The sequence below is a fragment of the Mus caroli genome, unplaced genomic scaffold (genome assembly GCF_978045245.1).
Source record: "Mus caroli unplaced genomic scaffold, Mus_caroli_1 scaffold_2, whole genome shotgun sequence".
Classification (NCBI taxonomy): Eukaryota; Metazoa; Chordata; class Mammalia; order Rodentia; family Muridae; genus Mus; species Mus caroli.
In genome coordinates this window covers 93,672,181-93,692,856 of record NW_028227257.1, presented here as the reverse complement: position 1 = coordinate 93,692,856, position 20,676 = coordinate 93,672,181, and the positions used below count along the sequence as shown (strand labels likewise).

Below are 20,676 nucleotides of genomic sequence, written 5' to 3'. Positions count from 1 at the left end.
GGATTCTTTTGTCTGGGACATTTTTAAGTACTTCTTTTATTTTGTTAGGGTATATGGACCTGTTTAGATAGGTCTTGATTTAATTTTTGGTATGTGGTTGCTGTCTAGAAAATTATCCATTTCTTCTATATTTTCCAGTTTTGATGTATATAGGGTTTTATTGTAGGATCTGATGATGTTCTTGAATTTCCTCAGTTTCTGTTGGTAAGTCTCCTTTCTCATCTCTGATTATGTTAGTTTTAATGCTTTCTCTTTGCTCTGTAGTTAGTTTGCCTTGGGTTTTATTCATTTAGTTGATTTTCGCAAAGAGGCAGCTTTTGTTTTTTGTTTTTTGTTTTTTTTTTTGTTTTTTGTTTTTTTTTTTTTTTTTTTTTTGATTCTTTGCATTGTTTTGTTTGTTTCTATTTGGTTTATTTTGGCAGTGATTTTGATTATTTCCCACTGTCTACTCCCATTAGGTATGTTTGTTTCTTTTTTTCTTCTAGGGCTTTCGGGTGCGCTGTTAATTTGCTATGTAGGCACTCTCATATTTCTTTAAGAGAGCACTTAGAACTATGACTTTTCCCCTCAGCAATGCTTTCATTGTGTCCCCTAAGTTTGAGTATGCTCTGCTATCAATTTCATTGAATTCCAGGAAGTCAGTAATTTCTTTCTTTCTTCCCTGACCAAGTTATCTTTGAGTAGAGATTTGGTCAGTTTCCATGGCTATATGGGTTTTCTGTTGTTTTTGTTGTTGAAGCCTAGTCTTAGTCTGAGGTGATCTGATAGGATGCATGCGATGACTTCAATCTTCTTCTATATTTTGAGGCTTGTTTTGTGACTGATTATATGGTCAATTTTGGATAAGGTATCATGAGGTATTGAGATAAAGGTATATTCTTTTGTTTTAGGGTGAAATGTTCTATATATAGTTGGTAAATCCATGTGATTCATAATTTCTATTTGTTTCACTGTGTCTCTGTTTATTTTCTGTTTCAATGACCTGTCTATTGGTGAAAGTGGGGTGTGGAAGAATCCACTATTATGGTGTGGGATTCAATGTGTGCTTTGAACTTTAGGAAAATTTCTTTTATAAATTTGGGTTACCTTGTATTTGCAGCATAGATGTTCAGAATTACGAAATTAAATTGGTGGATTTTTTCATTTGATGAATATGAAGTGTCCTTCCCATTTCACTGAATAACTTTTGGTTGAAAGTCTATTTTATTAGATATTATTATGTCAACTCCTGGTTTTTTTGGACCATTTTCTTGGTAGATGTTTTAGTCTGAAGTAGTATCTGACTTTGTTATTGAGTTGTGTTTCTTGTATGCAACAAAATGCTGGATCCTATCTATGTATCCAATCTGTTAGCTTATATTTTTATTGGGCAGTTGAGCATATTGATATTGATAGATACTAAAGACAGGCGATTTTTAGTCCCTACTATGTTTGTTGTTGTAAATCATTCTCTCCTCAGTTTTTTTGTGAAATGATTATTATCTTGTTTTGTCTTTGGTGTAGGTATTATCTTTGTGTTGGATTTTCCTTCTAGGATTCTGTGTAGTGATGGATTGGTAGATTGTTCTTGTTTAAATTTGGTTTCATAATGGAACATTTTGGTTTCTTCATCTATGAGGATCAAGTGGTCAGAGAAAAATTTGTCTTGGCTTCATTATTCTTTTCTCGCAGTCTAAGTCTCTTTCAGCCCCAGCCTGCCTTCCAGAAATATCAGGTTCATGTAGGCCGTGGGCTGGTTTACTACACACTGTCATTTAAGATCTCTGTTGATAAATCTGGTGTAATCTGATAGTTCTGCCTTTGTATGTTATTTGGCCCTTTTTCCTCTTAGCTTTTAATATTCTTTCTTTGTTCTTTGCGTTTACTGTTTTGATTGTTTGGCTAGAGGATTTTCTTTTCTGGTCCAATCTACTTGATGTTCTATAGGCTTCTTGTGCATTTATGGCCATCTTTTTCTTTAAGTTGGGGAAGTTTTCTTCTATTACTTTGCTGAAGATATTTTCTGGTCCTTGAGCTGGGAATCTTAGCTCTCCACAATTCCAATTATTATTAGATTTGGTCTTTTCATTGTTTCCTGGATTTTCTGAATGTTTTTGGTTAGGAGTTTTTTAATGTTTTGAATTTTCATTGACTGTTGTGTCCATATCTTCCAAGAAATCTTATACCTGAAATTCTCATTTCTATCTCTTAAATTCTGTTTTTGATGCTTGCATCTGTAGTTCCTGAGCTTTTTCCAAAGTTTTCTATCTCCAGGGTCTCCCCTATTTGTGTTTACTTTATTGTTTCTACTCCCAGTTTTAGGTACTAGGCACATTGTTCAATTCCTTCACTTGTATGATTATATTTTCCCCTGTTCTTTAAGGGATTAATTTGTTTCCTCTTTTAGGGCCTCCTCCTATTTCCCTATGTCTTCAGAGAAGGAGACCTCAATAGTGGTTTTTTTTTTTTTTTTCCTTCTCTGTTCCTTTTTAACATTTTAGATCTTTGGCTTGTGAATTATGATTTCTGATAATATGGGATTTATTTCTGATTAATATGGGCTTTATGTTTGTGAATGTGTGTGTTTAAGGGTCTATGCATGCTTTTTGTGCTTTCCCTTGGTTCTCGTTCTCATGTTTGTTTTATTTTTCTTATTTTACACTATTATTTTGTGGATGCCTGTTTTTATTCTGAGAGAAAGAAAGAAAAGTTTGGATATGTATGTGTGTGGATAAATAGAAAGAAACTGGGAGGAGTTAGGAAAGGGAATACATAACCACAATACACAGTATGAAAGCAATATATTTTCTATAAAATAAATAGATAATGATTATGATAGATAGATAGATAGATAGATAGATAGATAGATAGATAGATAGATAGATAGATAGATGAGAAAATTAACAAATAATTATAATGTCTTATGTTGACCTTAGGATGTTGGAGATGCTAATACCACTGAATGGGAACAAAGGAAAGTTATAGTGCCATGTGAACTGATGTCAGCTAAAAATCATTCTCTATCTATTAGAACTGAAGCATAAAGTTTGTTTAAGATTGTTGGAACTGATCTAAGGCCACAATGGGTCCCTGATAACATACATGGAAATGTAGGATAATTTTAACTTTCTTCTGTGTTATGTGGGGCTGTGTTTGTACCACTAATTTCTTTATTTTTCTACATCTCTCATTTTTGAGATGAGAATGCTTATTCTGTGTTCTCATATCTTAGAAATTGGGTTATTATTATCATCATCATTATGATCATCTATATCATTATTATTTTTCCAGTGCTGGTAAGAGACTGTCTTGATCCTGAGAAGAGTTGTGGGGTGATTAAGCTCCATTATAGCAGTTTAGGCTTAGATATTTTCTAGAGAATAACTAAAGTCACTCTTCATTAGAGGGGGCTTATGAGACTTTGGAACCAGGAGTTAACTACTATAATGTAAATTGATATTCTGATTTGTTAACTTGATGAGAGATAGCCATATGCTGGCTAATCTTCCTTGTCAACTTCAAAGGGATGAAGTTCTTTAGAGCACATATGTTTCAGGGTTTCTTTGTGAGGCTGTTCTGTTACTAGCTCTGTAGACCAAGTTGATCTAAAACTCACAAATATTCACTTACATAAGTACTGAAATTAAAGCTATGTGCCACATCTGTCTTACTAGGCAGATTTAACTGTGACAAAAAGAAAAACTTTCAATTTGGGAACACAATAGGAGGATCTGGCATTCTACTAGAAGAAAACATGGGAAAGAAAAGAAAAATATCATGACTCTCAGAATTTTTTTCTTGATTTCTGTTGCAATGATGAATGAGGGAGGTAGGGATCAATAACCCTAAAGCTGCTTGAAAAGGATCAGGGGAAAATTATGTTATGTTAATATATGCATATATATATATATATGTGTGTGTGTGTGTGTGTGTGTGTGTATGTATCTGTGTATATATATTCGTATATGTACATGAATGTTTAATGGCAAATTGCACAACTTGGAGAATAATGTTTCCCCCAAGAAAATCCTCAATGCTAAATATGGAAATCTCTGAGTTATTGAATCAGAAAGAATGGCAAAACAATACAGGTTATTGCCATTCCCTTAGCTTCTTCCAAAAACTTAAATTTAATCACCAATTGCAGACACTACACATAATGAACACAGGACTCTGAACAACTAAGTTTTAATGAGCTGGAAGTCACCTCAGTGAGGGCTAACTCTCAAAATATCTGAAGACAGACTAAGCTTTCTTGTCTGTGATAGATTTTATGTTATATATAAATGACAGAGAAGCTGTACCCATAAATCCTCAATAACTTGATTGCCATAATAAGACCTACATGACAGCAAAACTATTGAACTTGCCAACCTAGGTGGTGAAAATCTTAGAGTAACACCCTAACCCATACATATGAGTGACAGTAAAAGACTCAACAAGGATATATACATATAATGTGTGTGTGTGTGTGTATGTGTGTGTGTGTGTGTGCGCACGCACGTGTGTGCATGTGTAACCAATAATAATTAAAGTTCATGGACATGCTCTTCTCTTAGTCCCTTGTCTTAGGGTTTCATATAATTCTTATAAAGGTAACTCTTATAAGGAAACTCTTATAAAGAAAAACATTTCATTGGTGCTGGATTACAGTTTCAGAGATGAAGTGCATTATGATCTTGGTGGAAAACAGTGTCCAGGCAGACATGGTATTGGAGGAGCCAACCATTGTCCATCTTGATCCAAAGGATGCCAGAATGAGGCTGTATTTGGCTGGAAGCCAGGAGGAGGGTGTAGATTATACTGGCAAGACTTATGCATATAAAAGATATTTCCAAACAATACCTCCACAGTGACACACTTCCTCTAAAAAGGCTATACTTCCTAAAATAAGGTCATACCTCCTAGTATGGCCACTTCTAGTGGGCCAAGAAGATTCAAACCACTGCATCACGTAATGCGGTGAATGGTAAACAAATTGGACTCAAACATGAATTTTATGCTCAAGTGATTTTTTGTTTTTGTTTTTAGTTTTTGTTTTTCGAGACAGGGTTTCTCTGTATAGCCCTGGCTGTCCTGGAACTTACTTTGTAGACCAGGCTGATCTCGAACTCAGAAATCTGCCTGTCTCTCCTTCCAGTGCTGAGATTAAAGGCATTCGCCGCAACGCCCAGCTGCTCAAATAGATCTTAATGTATTATTATTCACAAATATTTCTAGATATTCAATTAACATTTTGCTTATTTTTTCACACATCATTGCCTTTAATATTTTCTTCGATTTGTTTCCGAAAATGTCAGAAGGTACATAACTGTTTAGGTGCTCATTTAAACCAGAAGCATTTCTGAAGAATAAGAAAACTTTTCTCTAAAATTTACTTGAATTCAGGTATTTAACTGCCTTAATCTGGTTTGGGGATAGTCGGAGAAAAATTATTTCCTAAAACAAAATTTCACATTAAGATTCTATTCAAAAAATTTTAATGTATTTTTATTAGATATTTTCTTCATTTACATTTCAAATGCTATCCCAAAAGTTCCCTATACCATCTCGCTACCTATTCATAGAAATAATAATAAATAAATAATATTTTAATTTTTCTATATTTTAATAAGAGCTTAAATTAATCAGCAAGGTCACACTGCTTATAGAATAAAGCTAGGATCACAGAATATCTTTCAACAATCATTCTCATCATTCCTAAGGTATTTATTTTTTTATTTTTTATTTTAATTTTTAACAATTTTTATTAGATATTTTCTTCATTTACATTTCAAATGCTATACCAAAAGTCCCCTATACAGTGCCTCAGCCCTGCTCCCCAACCCACCCACTCCTACTTCGTGGCCCTGGAATTCCCCTGTACTGGGGCATATAATCTTTGCAAGACCAGGGGCGTCTCCTCCCATTGATGGCCGACTAGGCCATCTTCTGCTACATATGCAGCTAGAGACACGAGATATGGGGGTACTGGTTAGTTCATATTGTTGTTCCTCCTATGCAGTTGTAGCCCCCTCATCTCCTTGGTTATTTGCTCTATCTCCTCCATTGGGGGCCCTCTGTTTCATCCAATAGATAACTGTGAGCATCCACTTCTGTATTTGCCAGGTTCTGGCATAGATTCACAAGAGACAGCTAAATCAGGGTCCTTTCAGCAAAATCTTGCTGGCATATGCAATAGTGTCTGTAATTGGTGTCTAATTATGGGATGGATCCCCAGGTGTGGCAGACTCTGGATGGTCTTTCCTTCCATCTCAGCTCCTAACTGTCTCTGTAACTCCTTCCATGGGTATTTTGTTCCCCATTCTAAGAAGTAGCGAAGTACCCATACTTTTTTCTTCCTTCTTCTTGATTTCCCTATATTTTGCAATTGTATCTTAAATTTTCTAAGTTTCTAGGCTAATATCCACTTATCAGTGAGTGTATATCATGTGAGTTCTTTTGTGATTGGATTACCTCACTCAGGATGATATCCTCCAGATACATCCATTTGTCTAAGAATTTCATAAATTCATTCTTTTAATAGCTGAGTAGTACTACATTGTGTAATTGTACCACATTTTCTGCATCCATTCCTCTGTTGAGGGATATCTGGGTCCTTTCCAGCTTCCAGCTATTATAAATAAGTCTGCTATGAACATAGTAGAACATGTGTCCTTATTACCAGTTGAAACATCTTCTGGGTTTATGCCCAGGAGTGGTTTTGCTGGTTCTTCAGGTAGTTTTATGTCCAAGTTTTTGAGGAACAGCCAAACTGATTTTCAGAGTAGTTGTATAAGCTGGCAATCCTGCAAGGAATTGAGGAGTGTTTCTCTTTCTCCTCATCCTCACCAGTATCTGTTGTCACCTGAACTTTTGATCTTAGCCATTCTGACTAGTGTGAGGTGGAATCTTAGAATTGTTTTGATTTGCATTTCTCTGATGATTAAGGATGTTGAACATTTTTTCAGGGGCTTCTCAGCCATTTGGTATTCCTCAGTTGAGAATTCATTGTTTAGCTCTGTACCCCATTTATAATAGGGTTATTTGATTTTCTGGAGGCCAGCTTCTTGAGCTCTTTGTATATATTGGATATTGGTCCCCTATCGGATTTAGGATTGGTAAAGGTCCTTTCCCAATCTCTTGGTGGCCTTTTTGTCTTATTGACAGTGTCTTTTGCCTTACAGAATCTTTGCAATTTTATGAGGTTCCATGTATTGATTCTAGATCTTACAGCACAATCCATTGCTGTTCTGTTCAAGAATTTTTCCCCTGTGCCCATATCTTCAAGCCTTTTCTCCACTTTCTCCTCGATAAGTTTTATTGTCTCTGGTTTATGTGGAGTTCCTTGATTCACCTAGACTTGAGCTTTGTACAAGGATATAGGAATTGAACAATTCACATTCTTCTACATGATAACCACCAGTTGAGCCAGCACCATTTGTTGAAAATGCTTTTTTTTTTTCCATTGCAAGGTTTTAGCTCTTTTGTCAAAGATCAAGTTTCCATTAGGTGTGTGGGTTCATTTCCAGGTCTTCAATTCTATGCCATTGATATACCTGTCTGTGACTGTACCAATACCATGCAGTTTGTTTTTTTTTAAATCATAATTGCTCTTTAGTACAGCTTGTTGTTGGACATGGTGATTCCCAGAAAGGTTCTTTTATTGTTGAGAATAGTTTTTCTATCCTAGGTTTTTTGTTATTCCAGATGTAAAGAATTGAGTTGGTATTTTGATGGGGATTGCATTGAATCTTTAGATTGCTTTAGGCAAGTTATCCATCTTGAGTATATTAATCCTGCCAATCCATGAGCATGGGAGATCTTTCCCTTTTCTGAGATCTTCTTCAATTTCTTTCTTCAGAGACTTGAAGTTCTTATCATACAGATCTTTCACTTCCTTAGTTTTAGTTACAACAAGGTATTTTATATTATTTGTGACTATTGTGAAGGGTGTTGTTTCCCTAATTTCTTTCTCAGCCTGTTTATCCTTTGTGTAGAGAAAGGCCACTGATTCGTTTGAGTTAATTTTATATCCAGCTACTGCACTGAAGCTATTTATCAGGTTTAGGAGTTCTTTGTTGGAATTTTAGGGTCACTTATATATACTATCATATCATCTGCAAATAGTGATAGTTTGATTTCTTCATTTCCAATTTTTATCCCCTTGATCTTCTTTTGTTGTCTAATTGTTCTGGCTATGACTTTAAGTAGTCTACTGAATAGGTAGGGAGAAAGTCTATTATATAAAATATCTAATTTTTTAACTCAAATTCTTCCTAGATTGGACCTCAAAATCAGGATATTAAATTAAAAGCTGTGACATTGGCAAATGAGTACAAACATATAATAAACTACAGACTATTCATTTATTATTTTTTATTAATCATTTTATTAAGTTTACATTTCAAATGATATCACCCTTCCTCGTTTCCTCTCTGCAAAACATCCATTCATTCACACTCTGCTTAACCACTATGAGAGTTCTCCTCCACCCACTCCTGCTTCACCTCTCTAACATCCCCCTAAGCTTGGGCACCAAGACTCCATAGTACCAAAGGCTTCCCCTCCCATTGATGTCAGATAATGCCATCCTCTACTATATATGTAGCTGTAGATATGAATCCCTCCATGTTTACTTTCTCTAAAGGGTTTGTAGTTTAGATCCTGGGAGCTCTGTGTGTAGGACCCCAAGAAGGAGCCCCCCACTCATGTCTAGGGACACAGGGTTACTAAAAGAAACATGAGAGAGTTCCTTGATACAAAAGCATGAGGTAGCTTTAATGGCGGAGCTCCGGGTCTATACGTATCTCGCACAGGAGACAGAGGAATTGACCACGAGGCTTGGAAGTTAGGGGTTTTTATACTAAAGAGGCCGAGGCTGGGGCTGGGGGAAGAATTGGCGCAGTTGCACATGATTGGTTCATTCAAACATCAGAAGGGAGGAATTGGTGGTTACATATGATTGGCCCATTTAAACATCAGCAATATGATTATGAGTCAGCAGAGTAGTACATGCAGGCTGGGGCGTATAAGGATTCTAAAACCGGGGGCTTATCTGAGTTGACAATGTATCTGGTTAATGTTTCAGCTTTTAACTATGCTCTTTATAGAAAGGGGGGGGTGAGCAGGAGGCGCCTGGCTATTTGACATACATTACATGAATCACAGGTCTCAAGTTTTATTTCCTTTCATGTGTTGTCCAGTTAGTCTGTTCTTCCTATAGGGTTGCAATCCCCTTCAGCTCCTTACTCTTCCACTAGCTCTTTCATTGGTGTTCCTGGTCTTAGTCAGATTGGTTGCTGTATCTGCATTTGTATTAGTCAGGTGCTGGCAGAACCTTTCAGAGGACAACCATACAAGGCTCCTGTCAGCAAGCACTTAAGTAAGAGTTTGTGTGTTTGAAATTTCAAACAGAGAGACTGTACATAATCAGAACATGTACAAAATCACAAATGTAGAAACAGACAAAACTGTTTAGATGGGAAATAACACTTATAAATAGCACACAATAGCATAGTATACAACTCTAGTTTCTAGTGTTATCATATAAAATCTATTCAGATTTCTATATAATTAGTTATCATAAAATGCCACGGACCAGGCTCAATCAGCCCCCCATCAATCTGTGAGAATCAGGGGTTCCAACAGGTGTGCATAGAGTCGGTGAGAATTGACAGACACAGGCAGAAAAGAATGCTGAATCTGAATGTATTTTGTCCAAAAGAACACCAGACTTTTTTAATACAGAAAACAAAGGGATAGAATGTCACAGCAGGTAGAGTACATTGAAGTATCTGACACAAAGTAGAAAAATGACTTCAAAGGACTTACAGGAGCCAGGTAATGTTTACAAGTAAAGATAAAAATAGTCATGCCTAGAGTCAGCTCATGACATGTAACGATTTCACACCCTAGTCACAATTTGTGCTACTCCTTTGAGCCTTGTGAAAGCTAGCACCAGGGGGTTCTGCTCTAGCAGACCTTCTCATGAATAATGCAGTACCACAACCCCCCCTATTTCCTAGGCCTTGGTAAATTCTTGCATATGAGTGTAACTTGGCTGTTCTTTTAAGTATCTGTAGGGTATCTCCATTTGTCAGAAGAACTCACCAACTTGTTTCTAATATGCAATGTAGTCTGCTATACCTGGCTGGAATGAAGATTCTAAGAATACTTTCCTAAGCTTGCCCTGAGATTTCTAACTCTTATCCAGTAAAATACTGTAAGAAAGCATGCAAGACCCACCACAATATTGCAGGAACAAATGTGGGGCATTCTAGCTATGGGAATGTCAAGGTTCCAGAAGGCTAAGTTTCCTTGAAACTCTTTGCCTCATGACTGCTTCCAGGTTTCTAAACCTGTAATGCGAGTCACTACTGGAGAGGATGTAGCAACAAGACACTGCATCTTCCCAAGGATGGCAATGTCTTTTCATGAATATTTATTGAGGTATGTATGATGCATTTAAATTTAAATCATAACCAAAGCACCAATATTTAAGTATAGATCGACCTCTGTCTGCTTTATGTACCTTCTTATTAAAGATAGTTCACATTTCTCCCTAATATGTAAGATTCATATTGCATGAAATCTCTAAGGGAAGATCTTACAAATATTTCTCCAAGTCCTATGTAGGGCAAATTTTACATCCTTGTTCCTCAAACTATAGATCAAAGGATTCAGCATGGGTATAACCAGGGTGTAAAAAATTGAAGACACCTTATCGTTGTCCGTAGAATGACTGGACTGAGGTTGTACATACATAAATATTAAAGTACCATAGAACACTGTCACCACTGTCAGGTGGGACCCACATGTTGAGAAAGCCTTGTACCTGCCCTCTGCAGAGTTCATCTTGAGAACTGCTATGAGGATAAACATGTAGGATACCAGAACAATAAGAAGAGACACAATCAAATCAAAAGCTGCAAAGATCATAACAATAAATGCGATTTCTTCTGCATGTGAACAGAGTAGAGACAGCAAGGGGATACAGTCACAGTAGAAATGGTTAATGACATTGTAGCCACAGAAGGATGAAGTAAAAATCTTCACTGTGATGAGAAGAGACACAAATGTGCAGTAGAGATAAGGCATTGACATAAGAACCCAACATACTTTTTGGGACATGAGGACAGTGTAGAGCAGAGGCTTACAGATGGCCACATAGCGGTCATAGGACATCGCAGAGAGAATGAATAGCTCACTACCAATGAATACCAGAAAGAAAGCTAGTTGTGTGGCACAAAGATTAAATGAAATTGTATTTTGATCTACAACAAAATTTTCCAACATTTTGGGTCCCACAGCTGTAGAATATCCAAGATCTGTAATAGCCAGGTGTCTGAGAAAAAAGTACATGGGTGTTTGCAGGCGTGAGTCCACTGTGGTGAGAACAATGATTCCCAAATTACCTACCATTGAGGTCATGTATATGGCAAGGAACAACCCAAATAATGGGGCCTGCAATTCAGAGTGGTCACTGATACCCATTAGGATGAATTCAGTCATTACTGTGAGATTGTGTGCCTTCATTCTCCTGCATCAAAACAAAACAAAACAAAACAAAACAAAAACAAAAACAAACAAACAGAGAAGAAAAAACAGTGAATAGCTCTCACATACTTGGCATATAAAATATACATTATGCTGCACCATTATATTATGATGTATCAAAATTGTGTATGTACATGTGCTTGTGTGAATGTGCTTGAAAATATACACTTTATACTTTTGTTAAAAAAATATATATAGGCAGATTCATGAATATATAGATGATTGTTTTACATGATTTTTAACAAATAACAGTATTATATTTATAATGATATTTATAGTATACTGTGAAAAAGGCTTCCACTATCGTGTAATACCAAAATGGTATTAATAAGGCATTGAATTGTGTTTGAGAAAAACACAATTTGAATTATCAATAGATTTTTTTTAAAAAACTGAGATAGATAAATATAATAGATATATGGTACATGATATCTGTATGGAATAAATAATAAAATAGTTATAAAATATATACCTGTGCAAATATATTTACAGGTCAAAAATAAAAGAATATTTAAACATTAAAATTTCTATTTGTAAAAATTTAGTTATATGTTGATGTGGAAGTGGCAATCTCACCACAGTGAACTCATGCCTGCAAGCACCCATGTACTTATTACAGTATCTTACCTCTACCCAAAGAAATTAAGGCAATAAATAACTGCCAAGGTATGTGAGTGCCTTCATTGGTTGTCGAAACAAAAATAGTTTTTGTGAAACTATATACACACAAACAGCAAAACCTAACTCACCTTGCTTTATTTATGTACTTCGGCATGTGTGAGTATAAGTGTATATATGGGTGTTTGTGTATGTGTAAAGTAATACTATGATGAAGAAGTCATAAGGTTGGCAGCAGGCGATGAAGGAAGGGGCTAGAAAAAGGATAGAAAGTTTTCAGAAGTAATGCTATTATATCTTGATTAAAATATAAAAATGATGTGGAATTCGTTAATTGTTAAAGTGCCCAATTTCCAGATATTACCTGCATATGAATCTAATTTCTTTGTGATATTAATAGCTAATTTAATACTGTTATATATTTAATATATAGATATATTAGAATTTCTATTGGCAAATCTATAAGGTGCATAGAATTCCATCAATTAAAACGTCATTATTTTGGAAGAGATAGAGCTGACAATAGATGGAAACAAAATAACTAAATGTGCAGTTGAGTTTAATCAGATTTTATTATAAATACATTTAAAATTTCATCATCTGATACATTTTTCTAAAACCAATACTTAGTAATATATATTTTTAATATCTAATGGTCGAGGGTGGTATATATTTTGCAATCACATTTGTTGGGAGCTGCAGGAAAGACTATGAGGAGGCTGAGATAATACTGAGCTACATTCAGCCTGGGATATAAGAAAACTAGTCTTTAAAAATGTTTCATTAATAAAGAAAATTACATTTCTATATAATATTTACAAGTAAAGATATTCATCCAAAAAGTATAGAAATGACTGAAAGTAATGTGTTATACTTTTCAATTCTGGAATTCATACAGTTGAGAATAATCTCATTATATGAAAAATAATGCAGATAATGTATCATAAACATAAAACCTAGGACTCATATTAACTTTGTTTACACAACGTTTACAAGGGACTAGGATTTAACCAAAACTCTATACAACTCTGTGCAGTACCTGAAGTGAAGCTAACTGCTTATAGAAAAACGAGCTTATACCTTCAAAGCTTATTCCTCACAGACATGAGTGTATTTCCACTCACTGCCAATCTTCTGTACCACTTATTTTAACTCAGTAGTTTAGAATGTAACTGCATATATGTTCTTGAGACTTATTATTCTGTATATGAGTGAATAGCTACATGTACATATGTGTACTCAATACATACCTTGAGGCCAGAAAAGGTCATTAAATTAGAGCTACAAACAATAGTCTGTCATCATATGGATGCTCAGAACCAAATCTGGGACTGTGTAAAAGCAGCAAGTGCTTTTAACTGCTGAGTCCTCTCTTCAACCCTTTACTTACATTTCTATTGTTAATACAGAATACAATTGTTGATGCAAATAAGGAAAAAGTCTCTATATGAAACATCTTTTTCTGTTGTTGGGAAGGAAAAGTATCACAAAATATGTCAATTGTTCCATGATGCTAGAAGTAATCTTCTCAGAAAATATATGAAATATGTATTTTTATTTTTAAAATAGTGGTAATTTAATTAAAAGAAGTTTTAGATATGTGGGTTTTTATTCTGTGTAAGTGTTTGCATGTACGTGTGTCTGTTCCTCTGTGTGTAAGGTTTGTCAGGTTTTAGTGATAAATATTTGTTGAAGAGAGTTAGTGTTGACCATCAGGATGAATTTTATCATCATTCTGAGACTGTTGCTAAACTTGGCACATCTCTTAGTGGCTTGACACAAATTAAAGTCATTTTGATTATATGTGATTTTTCACAATATCTCAAGGTAAGTTTTTTACATAAATTATCCTATTATTCATGCCCATGTACAATTTCACATTCATGGAAACTGGTTAATTTTTCTGCAGCAAATTATCAGAATTTTGTTGTGCAAGATCCTGGGGAAATAATGGGAAATCTGAACAAATTAATAAAAAAAGAAAGACTACTGGCTTTGATGTCACATAAATAAGGCTATTAAAAACTCCTTTTATTTGTAAGAATGATATCTTAAAAGAAAACAATTACATTCAGTAATTCATGTTATGATTCTACATTGCATTACTATAGAGATAAATATAATATGCTAAAGGTGTTTATATATACATATATAAGTGTGTGTAGTATACTCAGATTCACTTATTTAACATTCATATATAGGAATATCAAAGTCATTTATAGAATCTTCAGTGCAATATAACTAACAAAAATATCCCCATGCTTCGTAGCACATTATTCTAAAATAATTCTAAGTACCGGTAACAGTAGAGGTTATTATTTGCATCATGAGGCCAGAACAATACATCAAAGTAAGTAGCTATTACTTCAGGTCAAAATTATAACCACCAATATCCTTAGTTTTTTAATGACACACTTCACAGCAGAAATTGGAAGGACAACTGTCTCTAGAAATACAATCACACAATTATGCATACAACTTGTGGATAATAATTGCATTTCATAGGAAACAGTCTATATGAATGTTACTACCTGAGAAAGATTCTTACTACTATTCAACTCTGACCTCATCTACGCATCTTCCTTATAGATGAACACATATCAGATCATAATCTTAAATAAATGCAGGGTTATACAGGGTTTAGGTCTTGCTTTTGGTTCTTATAACAGTTGTATTTGCAATCATGAAACAAAACACTGTAAGCTGCATCTAATAAACATCTATAGTCTGCTATGTAAATGGAGATAGTACTGTTTTATCCCAGCTATATTTAAATTTAATGGGTAGAAATGTATTGCTGTTTCATATTTTACTGTACATACACAGAGCTTACATTTATCTTTTAACACTATAATCAAGAAAAATTAATTAATTCCCACAATGAAATACATGGCATTGTGCCATTGCCACAGACTGGAATATTTAAAAATCCTTTCATACTGAAAATGTGTTAGTATTTAAGAAAATTAGCAATGAGTCTCACACAAGCCTTCATTTACAGAATGAATGAGAATCAACACAGATCTACAGTCTCTAAAGGCCTAAGTGTTTACAAGGATGTTGAATGTATTCATCTCTCTAATTCCTCTCTAACACAGAACAAAACAAACAACAAAACTCCCACCATGCAATCTGTGCTTTTAAATCAATGCTTTCTCTTCATTTCTGTCATATTTTGTCATACAAATTAATATGCCAACACAAATGATTTCCAAACTAAAATAACAAAGGTCATTTTTCCACACTGAGTGTGAAAATGTTCTGTTAATTTAGTAGTAGATAGAGAAAATAAGTATGAAGAATAGAGCAGATGGGTCTGGCTACTGCTGCATATCATGGAAAAAAAAATGGAATCACAGACAGAATAAAAAATGAGCACTTATGCTACCCAGGAAGGCCACAGCAGCACCTCACCATTACCACTGATACTGAGCACACACAGAACCTCAGGGAAAAAAATGGTTTTCTTACCTGCAAAGAGATTTCTCTTCTAATTATTTGATCTGTTCTTTAACATGGAATTTTAAAGATAATTTATACTTTTTAACTTTAGAGACTTCCCTCTAAGGAATTACTGAGTAATTCGTTGATTACACTAGAGAATTTCATATGGTCTGTTGTCAGGGACAACTTCTTTCTCTCTTTCCCTCTCTCTAATAAAACCTGTTTCTGAGTTTTGTCCAAAAATATTGGCAGTTACAAACAGGGTATTACCTGCTTTAAGCAGGTTGTCCTGCCATGTGTAATAATAAAAGTAATCTTATGGAGAGCACCCTAAATGAAGTATATCACTTATAGGGCAAATACCTCCAGCTGACTCGTCCATATCCTTATGTCTAGAGTAATGCACCCTTATAGTACCAAAGATTGTATTCAAAGGAACAGATTGTGAGAAATGATTATTCATTAATAAGTACACACAGAATATTAATTATAAAAATAATGTACTGAAACAATCTGGTAAGAAGTTTGCTGTATTACCGTACTGTGTATTTGAAATACTAAAAGAATCAATTTGATGCTTAGCACAATAAAATGCAATAAAAAAAGGCAAGTGAAGTTGTAATATGTTTCTTGTGAAAGTTGGGCATAAATAACTATTGACATATCTCTGAAAAAAAAAAAAACCTTTTCCGTTGACACCCCTTTTCTGTTGACAAAACACTTACTGATATAAATGTAGGAAGACTTAGACTGCAATGTCCATGTAGGTCAGCCTTCCTCAGGGACATTAGTATCAGGATGAGTTGCCATTATCTGCAGAGAGAAGCTGTCAATGGAAGGAATGCTGATGATACAATTAGATGGTTTCTTAATTCCTATTGATGATTCTATAAAATTCCTAAATTTATACTATTAATAATTGAGCCCTTTATAAAAGGGGCTACAATTAGGACTCTGCAAGCCCTCACATGTCATGATTTAATTGCACTAAGAGAAAAATCAGGAGTGTAACAGATTTACAATTAAACACTCCTTTCAGACAAACTCTGAAACCATTATCTGATAAAGGTCATAAAAGGGATTGAATAATTTATTGTAGGTTCAAGGACAGAATATATAACATTGACTGGATTTATCTATACAAAATTTCAATATTAATAAGAAAATAGACAGATTATTTGCTTCATAATTTGACGTTTGAATTATTGATTTAAACTCTCAATAGTACTATGGAGCTCCCAGGCACTAAACCATCAACTAAAGAGTTCACATGGAGTGACCGATGCCTCCAGCCCCATATGTAGCAGAGGATGGCCTTGTTGGGCATCAAAGAGAGGAGAGTCCTTTGGACCTGTGAGGAATGGATTCCCCATTTTAAGGGAATGCCAACAGGAGTGGGTGAGTGGGTGGTGTAGGAACATCCTTGTAGAAGCTCGGGAAAGGGGGGTGGGATAGGGGGGTTCCAGAGGGTAAACCTGGAAAGGGGATAACATTTAAAATTTAAATAAAGAAAATATCCAATCAAAAAAAAGAAGAAAAAAGAATGTTTAGTTAGATAACTATTCTCAATGGAAAAACATGTAAATATCTGTTTTACCTACTCATTAAATTTCTGATTTGAGTTTATGTTTAAACTCATTGTGAACTTTTGAAAAAAGATGCTTAGAATACAATGTTATCTAATCACCTGAACAAAAACAAGAACTACAAATGATAATGGAGAGATGAGAAGAGACAAAGGAGAGCAGAGCAGAACAGAGTAGAGGGAGCAGGCAAGCTTCTTCTCTGCATGAGACATGTTTTTCCTTAATAGAAAAGCTTCCTCTTACTGAAAAGAACAGAGCTTTTTTTCTTACAGATGTGGGTTTCCTTCGTTTATCAAAAGTAGAAGGTTTTTCTCTCTCTATGCAATAAAAATTTGACCTTATTTTTCATCCAAAATGAGTGAGTTCTTTCTGCACTGGGGCTTGGACTTGGTCTTTTCCTCCATCCACCAAGTATATATATGCATATGTAAGTCTCTCTCTCTCTCTCTCTCTCTCTCTCTCTCTCTCTCTCTCTCTCTCTCTATCTATCTCTGTGTGTGTGTGTGTGTGTGTGTGTGTGTGTGTGTGTGTGTGTGTGTGTGTTTGAATTGATGAAATAGATGGCTGAGTGGCTGAGTCTGGCCAAAGGATATGTGTGTAAGAATATGTATGTATGAATATATGTGTGTTTCTGGACATATTTACTTGTGTTAATCACTTGGGGGGGGGAGTGTTGCTGGAGAGATGGCTCAGCAGTTAAGAGTACTGACTGCTTTTCCAGAGGTCCTGAGTTCAATTCCCAATAACCACATGGTGGCTCACAACCATTTGTAATGGAATATGATGCCCTCTTCTGTCTGAAGACAGCTACAGTGTACTCATAAAATTAATCTTTTTTTTAAGTACTTTTCTTTCTGCAAGCATGACTCTTTTTTCCTGGTTCAGTAAAATTTTATTAGTTGAATCCTTCCTCTTGGCTAGCCAATGACAAGAAAGATTCCTGTGCAGAACAGAAAAGAAACCTTAGCAATAAATCTTCTACTAAATTATCCACTGCTATACAACATATGTTAATTGCCAGAGAATGTTAATGTAAACAAGAGATATGTTTTCTAGTGCTTATTAAGCACAGAGAATTATAAGGTAAAAGTATAAAGTAAAGGTTATACTTTTCCAGTGCTTATCAAGCATGGAGTATTATATGGTAAGTTTATAAAGAAATTAACAGTTAAGTTTTTCATTGATTATCAAACACAGAAAAGTATAAAGTTAGTTTATAAATTAAGCAAGAGTTAAGTTTTCTAGTTCTTATTCAAGCACAGAAAATTATGAGGTAAATAATAAGACAGATGAGTCAAGTTTCCTCAGTCCTTAGTGAAGCACTGAACAGTAATAAAGAGCTAAGGTTTCCCCACAGAGCAACAAGATTTTAGTCTTCAGTGCTTAATGAAGCAAAAAATAAGAGTTAAGTTTTTAGCACAGAACAGTAAGAGTTATGTCTCAACCATTTAATAAAACTCAGAAACTTATTAAGTAAAATGAAGCATAGAGTGTTAAAGAGGAATGAAACCAGTGTTTTTTGTGAAAGAATAAGCAAAGAAGTATTTAGATTTGCAGAAGCTGTCAGCTTCAGAATCCAGAACAGTTAAAAGGTCAGAGATTATCACATATTTTATTAATTAATTAATAACTATTTTTTCTTAATTTTAATTATTTAAATGCAATTTATACAACAAACATATTAATAATATTGAGCATTTTGAGAATTAAATAATATACAAAAATTTGCTCAACATTATATTCATATCCTTTCATAACTTAAAAATATTAATGAATATTTAATACTATCCATAACTGAGGATCCTATATATAATGTTGAATACTAAATAGTTTCAAAATGTACAAAATATTCTTTGGGAGTTGAGCATAGTAAAAGAGCACAAAATATTAAAAATAAGTCATGAGGTGAGAGAGCCATCTTGTATCCCAGGTCCCTCAGAGACCAGGCTATGAAGGAAGCCTGCAGACTGCAGAAGCAACATAGCTTCTGGGACAGGCCCCATTTTGGGCTATCATCTTCAGCCAGGAAGCAGATCTGAGCTCCAGACATCTGTGCTCTTCCCTCCAGAGGAGACATGGCCTGCAGAGAGTACTCTGACCACTGAGACTCAGTAGAGAGTTGGACGCCCAGGACTGCTTGACAGAAGCTAACAGACACACAGGAGGAACAAGCTCCAGCCAGAGACAGCTATAACAACTAATGCCTGAGATTACCAGATGGCAAAAGGCAAACATAAGAGTCTTAGTAACAGAAACCAAGACTGCTCACCATCATCAGAACCCAGCACTCCCACCTCAGCAAGTCTGAGATACTCCAATAAACCCGAAAAGCAAGATTCAGATTTAAAATCATATCTCATGATGTTGGTAAAGGATTTTAAGAAGGAAATTAATAACTCACTTAAAGAAATACAGGAGAACACTGCTAAACAGATAGAGGGCCTTAAAGAGGAAGCACAAAAATCCCTTAAAGAATTACAGGAAAACACTGCTAAACAAGTAGAAGCCCTTAAAGAAAAAACACAAAAATCCCTTAAAGAATTACAGAAAAAAAAAAAAAACAAAAAAACAGGTGATAGAATTAAACAAAACCACCCAAGATCTAAAAATGGAAGTAGAAAAAAATAAAGAAAACCCAAAGGGAGACAACTCTGGAGATAGAAACCCTAGGAATAAAATCAGGAACCATAGATGTGAGCATCAGCAACAAAATACAAGAGATAGAAGAGAGAATCTCAGATGCTGAAGATTCCATAGAGAACATGGACACAACAATCAAAGAAAATGCAAAATGCAAAAAGATTCTAACTCAAAACATCCAGGAAATCCAGGACACCATGAGAAGACCAAACCTCCGGTTAAAAGGAGTAGATGAGAATGAAGATTTTCAACATAAAGGGGCAGCAAATATCTTCAATAAAGTTATAAAAGAAAACTTCCCTAACCTAAAGAAAGAGATGCCCATGAACATACAAAAAGCATATAGAACTCTACATAGATTGGACCAGAAAAGAAATTCCTCCTGGCACATAATAATCAGAACAACAAATGCACTAAATAAAGAGAGAATATTAAAAGCAGTAATGGAAAAAGTTCAAGTAACATATAAAGACACTCCTATTAGAATTATACCAGACTTCTCATCAGAGACTATGAAAGCCAGAAGATCCTGGACAGATGTTATACAGATACTAAGAGAAGACAAATGTCAGCCCAGGCTACTATACCCAGCGAAACTCTCAATTACTATAGATGAAGAAACCAAAGTATTCTATGACAAAACCAAATTCACACAATTACTTTCTATGAATCCAGCTATTCAAAGGATAATAAAGAGAAAACACCAACACAAAGATGGAAACTACACCCTAGAAAGAGCAAGAAAGTAATCCTTCAACAAACCGAAAAGAAGACAGTTGCAAGAACAGAACCCCAACTTTAACAACAAAAATAACAGGAAGCAACGATTACTTTTTAAAAAATATCTCTTAATATCATTGGACTCAATTCC

General features: G+C 34.8%; 1 protein-coding gene across 1 annotated transcript; it reads right to left on the bottom strand.

Annotated features, from left to right (window-relative positions):
- Positions 1–10,554: 10,554 nt before the first annotated feature.
- LOC110289631 (olfactory receptor 8K3-like) lies at positions 10,555–11,496 on the bottom strand. Its single transcript, XM_021155922.1, has one exon. The coding sequence runs from the start codon at positions 11,494–11,496 to the stop codon at positions 10,555–10,557; it is 942 nt and encodes a 313-aa protein (XP_021011581.1).
- Positions 11,497–20,676: the final 9,180 nt, after the last annotated feature.

Coding starts and splice junctions, on each gene's coding strand:
- LOC110289631 (XM_021155922.1), bottom strand. CDS start 11,496: ATGAAGGCACACAATCTCACAGTAATGACTGAATTCATCCTAATGGGT.